Source organism: Balaenoptera ricei, chromosome 17 (assembly GCF_028023285.1).
Source record: "Balaenoptera ricei isolate mBalRic1 chromosome 17, mBalRic1.hap2, whole genome shotgun sequence".
Classification (NCBI taxonomy): domain Eukaryota; kingdom Metazoa; phylum Chordata; class Mammalia; order Artiodactyla; family Balaenopteridae; genus Balaenoptera; species Balaenoptera ricei.
In genome coordinates this window covers 82,491,118-82,502,588 of record NC_082655.1, presented here as the reverse complement: position 1 = coordinate 82,502,588, position 11,471 = coordinate 82,491,118, and the positions used below count along the sequence as shown (strand labels likewise).

General features: G+C 41.1%; 1 protein-coding gene across 2 annotated transcripts in view; it reads left to right on the top strand.

Moving 5' to 3' along the window:
* The first annotated feature begins 55 nt into the window (after nucleotides 1–55).
* Nucleotides 56–11,471, top strand: part of UBE2V2 (ubiquitin conjugating enzyme E2 V2) — a 35,233-nt gene continuing 23,817 nt past the window's right edge. For both annotated transcript variants that reach the window (XR_009498470.1, XM_059901859.1), the window contains exon 1: nucleotides 56–158. Coding sequence is in view for 1 of the 2 variants with exons in the window: in XM_059901859.1 (XP_059757842.1) it covers nucleotides 143–158 (16 nt within the window). In the remaining variant the exon portion in view is untranslated. The remainder of the gene's footprint in view (nucleotides 159–11,471) is intronic.

Below are 11,471 nucleotides of genomic sequence, written 5' to 3'. Positions count from 1 at the left end.
CGGAAGCCGCGGGGCGGGAACCTGGGGCCGGAAGCCGTGGGGCGGGAGCCTGGGGCCGGAAGCCGCGGGGCGGGCGGCGGCGCTCCCGGAGGTAGTGCGGACGTCGCGTGCGTCCGGGCGGTGCGTCGGACTGCAGGAGAAGATGGCGGTCTCCACAGGTCAGTACCCTGCCGGGCCGCCTGCTTTTCCATCCCAACCCGCGCTGCGCCTCTGCGCACAGCTGGCGGCCGGCCTGGCGGTGTGGGAGAAGCCGGAGTACGGGCCCCCGGCCGCCGGACTTCCTGCGGAGCGCGGCCGGAGCAGGGAGGGTCCTGGCGGCCGTCGGGGCGGCGGTCGTGCCCGCGCGTCGGCTGCGCGCCTGCGGGCTGGGCTGGGCCGGGCCGGCTCGCCCGGGGCTCTGGCGGGCGGTGCGGGAGCGAGGAGGGGAGCCCGGGCGGGCCGCGTCCACCTGGGCGCGGGAGGCCTCGCGTCGGGGTCCTGGATGGAGCGGGTCCGACCCCCCGACTCGCCCTGACGTGGGCGGAGGACAGGGCCGTTCTTATCCGACTGAATGCGTGTGGTCCTTCTTTCGCTGGAGTGAAAAACTGAGGTGCAGACTAAATAGAAGCGAGGAGCGAGGTGAACGCTAATTGAAGAAAAAGCGGTTTCTTAGATTAGCTGTTCCGCTTCTCTCTCGTACTGAATACAGTTTTGGTTTCCTCTGAGCACAGACGTTGAAATTAGGTATGAACACTGAGGTTTTAGAAATTTGACCATTACAAAATGTTGAAGGGGCACAGTTTTATTACTTAAAACGTTAATACGTTTGGTCTTTAATTTTTCTAGTCATTATTGAACTGTGGCTGTGGAGCAGTGTGGTTTTGTATTTCATGCCATCATTGCATAATAACACGAATTTTCAAGTCTTTGTGTACTAAAGTGGAAGGCTTCGGTGTATGTTGTGATGGGTACTTTTAAGGTAGTGCCGTTCTACCTTCATTTTTTTTTTTTCTATTTTTTTTCTCTACCTTCATTTTAATGAAGAATTGCGTCTTTTGTATCGTATCATTATTACGTACAGGTGTCAGGATAAGCTGTTTAACGATTTTAGCGTTGGGGAGCTATTTCGGTACACTTGGGGTCAGAGCTAACTAGTAAAGCGTGGATGATTTAAAAAGTGACATTTTAGTATTAAAACTTTACTGTCCTTGCTATTTGAAATCGAGTGTGCTTGTGCATTAAAACTCCATGTCTTTTTAAGAGTTGTGCTTCGTACCTGAAGGTTCTTGAAAATTTAGTAATAAAGTGGTGTGCTTCAATTTGATTGATAGTCTTCATTTTGTGGATTTCATTTTTTATTTAAGCACGATTTTTCTCCCCTCTAACGTTGTACATGTGAGAGTGTGGAAATATTTTGAAAAGACCAATGATTAGATTATGTTAATGGCAGGTGCTCTTTGTTAACCACAGTGAGTCATTTTTGGAAGTTGACTATGAATTATAAAGAAGTTGCTGAGAGATTACTAGCACGTTTATTGTACATTGGAAGCCTGTATTTTCTAGTTTATGTTTCAGCATTCTAATTGTTACATTTACACTGCATTTAAATTTATGAGATTTGAAACCTGAGCGTAATTAGAAAGAATATTTTTTAGGCAGTTAGTTGATGTTTTCTTAAACCTCTGAAATTTGTTTTGAAACTGTTGTTAAAAATTGCCTTGGCGAATTTCATACCGTTTATTCCTTTTCTGTGCTTTACAACATTGACACTGTCATCCATCTTGGGGAGAGAGGAGTGCAGAAGCAGTTTTGGACTATGTTTCAAAACTATTTTTAAATTATATTTTCTCTTAGTTCTACTTTTGTATTGTTTGCCTCTTGGTAGCAAGGGAGGGAAACAGTACCCGTGTATTTGTGAAATAAATGTGATAAAGCTTGAAATTTTAAAATTAGGGTGTACTCTACATGTTTTTTATTTACGCCAAAATAATCTTGATAAAAATAGCTGTTTAATAGTCCGAAAAGAAAAAAACACCTGACAGATATTTTTTAAAATTTTAACTAAAGCATTATATTTTAACTTGCATTATCTAAATCATATGCCTTTAGTCTTTCTGTTACTGGGAGAAAAATTGGCAGGAAGAATTCTAACTAGCCTTAGACCTCTAAGCTGACCGGTACTTTGCCATACCATTTGGTTCTCGTTTTGCAGTTGAGTAAACTGAGGCCTGAGGAAATACAAGGTTTTACATAGTTGGTTAGCAGTAGAGTCCAGATCAGAACCCGGGTTTTTTACTCTCAGTCTAGTGCTTTTTCCATCACGAGCAGCTATGAATTTGGAATAATCCTGAAATCAGGAATCTTACTTCCTTTTAGGCTTGAGAGTGGCTTTCATACTTCTCTTCCTAGCAGAATCCTTGTTTCAGACTGTCAGATGCTTCTCGTGGACGGAAGTAGGGCTGTGGTGGAGACCCCACTGGCTAGGTTCCCCTTTCCCGAGAGACAGTCACCTCTGGAGGTCAAGATGATTTCATAGGACACGGCTTAAGAAACACGACTCTTTGGGATAGAAATTTGTTAGTATATTTCATAACTGTGATTCAAAAATTTAATCACATCTCAGCACTAATAGAAGTATTAATGTTAGATTAAAAAGTGTGGTAGGGGCTTCCCTGGTGGCGCAGTGGTTGAGAATCTGCCTGCCAATGCAGGGAACACGGGTTCGAGCCCTGGTCTGGGAAGATCCCACATGCCGCGGAGCAACTGGGCCCGTGAGCCACAATTACTGAGCCTGCGCGTCTGGAGCCTGTGCTCCGCAACAGGAGAGGCCGCGATAGTGAGAGGCCTGCGCACCGCGATGAAGAGTGGACCCCTCTTGCCTCAACTAGAGAAAGTCCTCACAGAGAAATGAAGACTCAACACAGTCATAAATAAATAAATAAAAGAACGTGAATTTCTTTTAAAAAAAAAAAAAAAAGTGTGGTAGGTCTACGTAAGCCATGTCTGGAAAACAACCACAGTGAAGCCTGATTACCTTTTTCAGAAGTGGGAAGCATTATGTATACGGGAACAGGAACTGGGTTGGCCGTGTTTTAATTCCCCTGCTGCCCTGGTAGATTGCCATGCGAGGCGTGCAATGAGTCTCTTAAGCCTTGCTTTTCCGTCCCTTCTATGAAAAGGTTGGACTACATGATTTTGTTTGTTTTCCCCATCTTCAGGATGAAGATTTGTGGATATGGGCAGAACTTGGGAGTAGTAATAGAAGAAGAGATTTGCAGGTGTAAATCATAGAACCTGGAAATTGAACAATACAAGAGCTGAACTGTAATAGTCCAGGGTATTTCCCTCTTGAGACTTTAATAACAGGCCTGGTAGATTTGTCTATGTGAGTTAGGAACCTGGGTGCTCTTGACATATGTTTGCTCTTGATAATATCGTCAAGCAATACAACCTTACTATCAGCAGTCCTCCCTTTGCATGGTAGTTTGGGTGGCAGACTGAAACTGTTCAAAGCAATCTTATTAAGTGAGAAAAATTATGATTATTCTGTGACCTTTGAAAATGTTTGCTGAAACATTGAAAAACTCCTGGGATTACAAGCATATAGGAAAAATGGAAAAAATAGTAAAACTAACATTTGTTTAGTACCCTGTAGTTTAAACGTGAGAGATTAAAAATTAGAGTGTTTTTGTTTCTTTATAAAACGTTGTCAAGAGTAGTTTGAACAATGCTTGCCTCATTTTCCTATCGTATAACTTATGTGGAACAAGCATCTTTTCTGTGCTTTGGTGAATTGTCATACTCCTAAATTTGGATCTGCTTCCAGTATTTTGTCATTTGTGCTTTCAATGTTAGGAAATATCTCTGAGAGTTTATTGTGAAGTTTTTCACTTCCTCTGGGACACGGTCATCCTTTTCCTACATCTCCTTTCCTCATTTATGTCAATAAGCTCATGTTCACAGAATTCCTCTGCCTGGTCTTCCGGAGTCTCTCCAGCGTTCCCACGGTCAAATTTCTTCTGTGACTCTCTTTACATTTGTTCAAATTTCACTTCCCGTGTTGCCAGTTCCTGTTTCTTTGCTGGACTTTCATCTTTGTTGGCTATTTTTATGGACTGTCACTGGTGGACAAGGAGGCAACTTTATTCCATGCTTTGCTGTCTGTTAACTGAGTGAGAGATGTGCAGTGAGCCCTCACCTGCACACAGAAAGCTGTGGAGTGCTGGCTGCTGGTCGGGACTGCTCGTCTGTCACTCACATGGTGACCTGTGGACTGAGGAGCTAGCACCACGTGTGTGCTCTGTGTGCTTACTCATTGTCTGCGTACCGTGGAGACTGGAGTCTGAACCCTGTTGTGGGGGGACTGGTGTCTCACTAAACCGTGGTAACTGAAAGTCACGCGTGTGGAAACCATGAAAAGCGGAGATTGCCCACATGTGGGAACATCCACTTAGCAAGTATTTGTGGAGCTGTTTGATGCAAAATTTCAAAATGGATGTGAGGTATGTAGACTAGAATAAATGGAATGAAATCCAGTGTTCAAAAGTTTATTTCAAAAGTAGTTAACTGTTTTAAAAGAGCAGATGTATTTATAAGTAAATCTTTGAGATATTATTGTAAGATGGGACTTCAGGACTGGGTTTGGAAGTGTATTCTTGTTTACACAGTCTTTGCTGACTTGTGTCTAAGAGCAGATGTTATTTTCAGTTTAAGTTGGAACTCAGCAAAGTTTGAAACTACAGAAGGGGAGAGAGGTCCTTATGGCTTGTATAGGTCCTTATACATATATTGGAATAGTAGTGCTCATGGAAAGTACATTATGAATCATTTAGGCTCTAGGCAAAGTTTATTTTATAGATGAGCACTGACTATCTAGATATGAAATGACTTTCACAAGATTACTTAGCTAGATGCTGAGTCCAGAGCTAGTTTCTTGATTTCAGGTTCTTTGATGCTGCTTCTGTATCATACTGTATTCTATAAACTTTTTGGTTGCTTCATGTAAGTGGAATCATACAGCATTTGCCTTTTTCTTTGTGACTTATTTCTCAGCATAATACTCTCTAGGTCCATCCGTGTTGTCGCAAATGGCAAGATTTCATTCTTTTTTATGGCTGAATGGTATTACAGTGTATTTATATGTGTGTGTGTGCACGCATGTGTGTGCACCTTCCACATCATCTTTATCCATTCATGTATTGATGGGAACTTAGGTTGCTTTCATATCTTGGCTATTGTGCATAATGCTGCAATGAACATAAGGGTGAATATATCTTTTTGAAATAGTGCTTTTGTTCTTTTCAGATAAATAGCCAGGAGTAGAATTGCTGAATTGTATGGTAGTTCTATTTTTAATTTTTTGAGGAACCTCCATACTGTTTTCCATAGTGGCTGCACCAATTTACATTCCCACCAACAGTGCACAAGGGTCCCCTTTTCTCCACATTCTTGCCAACTTGTTTTTTGTTGTCTTTTTGATGACAGCAGTTCTGACAGGTGTGAGGTGGTACCTCATTGTGGTTTCGATTTGCATTTCCCTGATGATTAGTGATGTTGAGCATCACCTTTTCATGTGCCTGTTGGCCATCTGTGTGTCTTTGGAAAGATGTCTTATTCAGATCCTCTGCCCAGTTTTTAAATCAGGTTGCTTTTTTGGATGTTGAGTTGTATGAGTTCTCTGTATATTTTGGATATTAATCCCTTATCAGATGTAGTGTTTGCAAATGTCTTCTCCCATTCTATAGGCTTCTTTTTTGTTATGTTGATAGTTTCCTTCACTGTGCAAAGCTTTTAGTTTGATGTAGTCTCATTTGCTTATTTTTGCTTTTTCTTCCCCTTGCCTGAGGAGACATCCAAAAAATTATTGCTAAGACTGATGTCAAAGAGCATACTGCCTAAGCTTTCTCCTAGAAATTTTAAGGCTTCAGGTGTTACATTTAAGTCGTTGACGGATTTTGAGTTTAGTTTCGTGTGTGGTGTGAGGGAGTAGTCCAGTTTGATTCTTGTGCATGTAGCTGTTCGGTTTCCCCAGCACCATTTATTGAAGTCACTCTTCATTGTATGTTCTTGTTTCCTTTGTTGTAGATTAATTGCCCACATAAGTGTGGGTTCATTTCTGGTTTGTCCGTCTTAAAAAATTTGCATTATTTGTCTCTTTATTGTTGAGTAGTAAGAGTTCTTATATATTCTAGATACAAGTTTCTTATTAGATGTACGGTTTGTAAGTATTTTCTCTTATTCTGTAGGTTTTTTGATTTTCTTGGTATCCTTTGAAACCCCAAAGTTTTAAATTTTGGTAAAGTCCAATTTATCTATTGTTTTCTACTTTATTAAGATGAAAAGTCTGGCTTTTGGTATGTACTTCATCGTGTATCTCTTTGTTTTAAAACATCATGTTGACATGTGTAAGTTCTAAGTGATGATCTGGTTATGATTATTATACAGGATTACCACATGACAGAGGGTAGGAGTCTAAGCCCTGCCTTGCCAGGTGTGAGGTTTAATGTTACATTGAGTTATATAGCCAGATAGCAGGCATGCTTCAAGCAGTTTATTCTTTGTAAGTATGTAATTATGCCATAGATTTTTTTCAGTCTAGTGACTGGAATGTTATTGAAAAGTACCAACAATGCATAGCTTGGTTTACTGTTTGTTATTCATGGTAGTGTCACCTGCTACGTGAATTATCAGTTACAGCTTACTAAACAGTATTGATGTAATTGGTTGTTTCCTGAGAGGATATACTTATTATTGAAAAGTTTTTAATTTTCTCAAGTGTTCACCCTGCCAGCAGTGACTTGGCGGGATATTTCCTTTGCTTCTAACTGCAGCTCCCTGGCGTCACAGGAGAGCCCCTGCACCCTGTAAGTGGTCTCCGTCAGAGGGAGGTGTGCCAGTCCTCACTCCACTTGGAGGTCCCTGCTGGAGAGGAAGCAGAGTATGTTGTGGTTCACCTAGCTTTCCGCCACTCCCGAGTTTATTCTCAGGGAGGCATTCCTTCTTAGTTCTGAAGTAAACATTGCTCACAGGTTTCCTGGAGAATATTAAGTAACTCTGTTCTCCCTGCTTAGTCTGCCTCATCGAGATATCAGTAGTGTGTCTGAGCAGAATCTCTTGTGGTAGCTTATTGCATTTGAATGCGTCCGCGTACATGGTTGTCCTCACCCACCACCACCGCCAAGACGCTGGGGAAAGGATTCTGTGTTCAGAATCGGCATCACCTGCTTCAGGACTGGCCCATAAGTGTCGACAGAAAGGTTGAAAGTAAGCATCTGCCGTAAACGCACCACGTGTTTATTGAGTGCCTCCGATGTTGTCATTTCCTTATGGTGCGATTTCTATGTGAGTGATTTAATAATGAGAAAACAAATGGCTCAAGTAAAATCTAGCTTTCCCCCTTTGTGTATTACAATGCTTTACTTTTAAATTTTGTTTTGAGTTTACTTTTCTGAAGTGAAGCAGTACTAAAAGGATATTTTGTGTTCAAATACTTTCATTAAATAAACACATGAAGCTGCTTATTTTTTCCTTACCTGAGTTAGTATACAGCACATAGGCTGTAAGAAGAGTTGCAGAAATTTGGGGGAGTGGCTGGGGGCAGAGTGGTTTTGGCTGTCACCTAAAGAGTACCAGTAGCATGATTCACATTCTACTGTACATAATGCAGCTTCCATACCACGGGTTCGAGACACTTTGCAAATCCTCTAATCCAGAGGATTTGTGTTTGAAGGTATAGTACAGGTGCTTCAGATGTATGTTTGATTTGAAATTTTTTTCAGATTTATTTTCATCTGCCATATTTCGTCAATTCTAAGACAAATTTTAATATCTGAAATGGATATATGGCTTCAAACAGTGATTTATTCCTATGACTCTGGGGCTGACTGGGTGGTTTTGCTCGTCTCCCTTCACCTGACGGTGGGCTGGGCCTTTTGCCCAGGCGCCTTGGTTCTCGTCCACGTGGCCACTCCAGGTGCCCTGTTTGGACTTCCTCGCATCCCAGTAGTGTCTGGGAGGTCAGAATTTATATGGTGGTTGGCTTCCAAGAAAACCAAACATAAGCTATAGGGCTCTGACGAGGCTCGTCCCAGCCCAGAACCGCACCAGCACCACGTTCTACCAAAACAAGTGGCAAGGCCAGCCCAGATTCGGGGGGGAGGGGAGTAGCCCTGGCCTCTGACCAGGAGGGCACGTGCCTGGAGACAGGAGACGGGTTGTTCACAGTTGGCTGTGAGGCAGGCTACACTCTGTGTGCTTTGTTCTTGAGGGTGGATTTCACAGACTGGAGTATAAATCAAAGCGTATAAATATTTAAAAATTCTTGTTATATTTTGTCAAATTCCCTCTTCAGCAAGGTGTAGTCAATTTCCAGTGAGATGTAAGGATGGATAAATGTAGTTTATCCACTGTCTTGCCAGCATTGTGTTTACTGTGCTTTTATTTTTGGATGGGAGTACAGTAATGTCATTTTTTTTTTTTTCAAGGCTGCATGTTTTTCTTATTTTCTCTTTTGGTTCATTTTCTTGTTGGATTATCAGTTGTATTTCATATCTGTCTATGAAATACATATTATCCATTTACTACTTCAGTGTAACTGGTTATTGATGTTATAGGGTTTTAATAGTTTAAAAATCAACTTAAAATTTTTATACCTTATGTTTATTACTTTTTCCCTTTTGCTTTTTTTTTTTTGGACTTCTTAGGATAGGGTCATGTCTGATGTTCTGAAACAGTCCTCCAAATGGAATTCAAGAATCCTAAACTTGGGAGGAGCTTTAGGAATAACGTGGTTGTGCAAGGGTTCTGAAGCTGAGGATAGAGGTGGGGCAGAGACCCGGGGACAGGATTTCTCCTTTCTCCCCAGTCCAGCCGGACCCCTCCTGAAGTAGGCTTGTATGTGCGGGTCAGTGAGCTGGGTTGGGGTGGGCTCATGTAGTTTAGTCCCACATTTTACATCAGAGTACGCAGAGTGTAAGAAAAAGACACTGCCCAAAGTCACCTGTCTAGTTTTGTGGTAGAGCAAAACTACTACTTTAGGAAACTTTCCTGTTGCTTTTGTCATCTAAGTGCTTCTCATACGCTGTGATTTGTGTCTTGCTGCCCTGATACGCTGTCGGCTCCGTGAGGGCTGGGGCTGGGACTGTCAGTGTGAGATCCCATGGCCTAGCACAGTTCCTAGCTCGTGCTTGATGTTTAGTTTTGGTTATTGGAAATAAATAAAATCACAGAATTAGAACAATAAAACGAACCACATTTTTCTTAGTGGAGGCATTTAACGTTTTTTCCCTGATTGCTCTTTCATCACAGCCGATGTTGTTCTCCCCTCTGCCCTCCTGTCCTTGAAGTCTGTGCTTAAACCCCTCCCTTGGTCTTCATTGCCGCAGGTGAAGTCTGAATTTGCAAGCACACCTGTCCTTCCGGGCAGTTTCTGGCTCTTTGCTCATTTATACTCAACTGCTATCCCCAAACATTGCCTACCATTCTTTCTCTCCTTGTTTGGGTACTGTTTCTCCTTTGCTTTTTAGATGAAAGATTTTTAAACACCAGAAAAATGCATAAATACACGTTCACCCACCCCCAGCTCTCTCAAACGCTAATAAATTATTCTTGCTTCAGGTTTTTTGTTTCTTGAAGAAACGAAACATTACCAGGACCCTTCCAAGTACTAGGCCCCTTCCTGTTTGCCCAGAGGTGATCACTATCCTGATTAAGGAGTATATTCCACAAACATTTTTATACCTTTGCTAGATATGTATGTATTCAGGAAGAGTATAGTAAAGGTCTGTTGATATATATATATATATATTTTTTGGTTTATTTTTTCTTTTTAATTATGGTAAAGTGTTTGTAACATACAATTTACTGTCTTAACTGCCTCTGTACAGTTCAGCAATATCATGTATTCACTTTGTTGTGCAGCCAATCTCCAGATCCTTTTCACCTTGTAAAACTGCAACTGTACACTTACTAAACAACATGTTTGTAAAATTTTAACATTGATTGATACTTGTAGCTCTAATTCTTTCATTTTAATTGCAACAGTATTCTGTCATGGATTATACCATGTGATGCTTAGGTTGTTTCTAAATTTTCACGATTAGAAATCATGGTAAGTGAGCATTCCTACCTTCCTCCAACCCTTTGCCAGCATCTCCGTGAATGTTACCAGTTTCCTCCCAGAGTTGTACCAGTTTATGCCAACCTCAGCAGTGAATGAGCCTCCATCTCTACATTTTTGTCAAACCAAGTATTGCCAGACTTAATATTTGTCAGTCTGGTGGAGAGTCATTATGGTTTAATTCATGTTTCCCCTGATTACTGTTGAGGTTGAGAACCCTTTTTATGTGTTTATTGTACATCCGTTTCCATTTCTGTGAACCTCCTCGTTCACTGTTTTCTTCTCCTTGTTGAATCATAGGATGAATTCTTCGTATATTTTGGAGGCTGACATTTTCTGGTTATGTTACTCATAACAGTTTGTGGCTCTTTTGTCAAGTTGGTTTTTAAATTTTAGTCAAGTTTATCAATCTTTTGGTTTGTGCTTTTTTTTTTTTAAAAGAAATCCTTTCTTATATCCCAAGGTCGGAGGATATCATATATTTTCCTAAAGTCTGTGTTTTGCTCTTCACATTTAGGCATTTAATATGCCTAGGATTGATTTTCATGTATGCTGTGAGATAGGGATCTAATTTATTTTTCCATGTGGATAAAATTTTCTAACATCATTTACTGAACAGTCCAGTCCATTCTTTCCCTATTTTTTTGTTTTGAAATAATTTCAGATTTACAGAAGAGTTACATGAACAGTATGAGGAAATCCTACCCCCTGCTAATATTTAAGATTTTTGCATGTGCTTGCGTGTGTACTCTTTCTTTCCCTCTTCCCCTCCGTCCACACAGACATACTTTTTTTAATGAACCATTTGAGAATAAGTTATAGACATGTCCCTCTTCGCTGCTAAATACTTCACTGTGTGTGTACTGAAAACCGGGACGTTCTCTTGCTCGACAATATAATTATCAAAATCAAGAAATTAACTTTGATACCGAACTTTTATCTCTGGGCCCTGTTCAGACTGCCAGTTTTCCACTAATGTTCTTTAAAGCAAAATAATAACATATATATTTTTCTGGTACATGATTCAAGATTGGTCCTCTTTTAGTGTGGATTCCTGCTGACTCTTTCTTTTTTTTTTGATGTGGACCATTTTTTAAAGTTTTTATTGAATTTTTTGCAGTATTGCTTCTGTTTTATGTTTTGGTTTTTTGGCCGCAAGGCGTGTGGGATCCTAGCTCCGACCAGGGACCGAACCCGCACCCCCTGCTTTGGAAGGCGAAGTTTCAACCTCTGGATTGCCAGGAAAGTCCCCCTGCTGACTCTTAATGCTGCCCTTATTACATATCCTGTTTTCATACATGCATGTATCTGTTTTGGGGCTTTCTTTTTCATTAGTCTGTTTGTCGATTCTTGCACTGACTTCACATTATCTTAA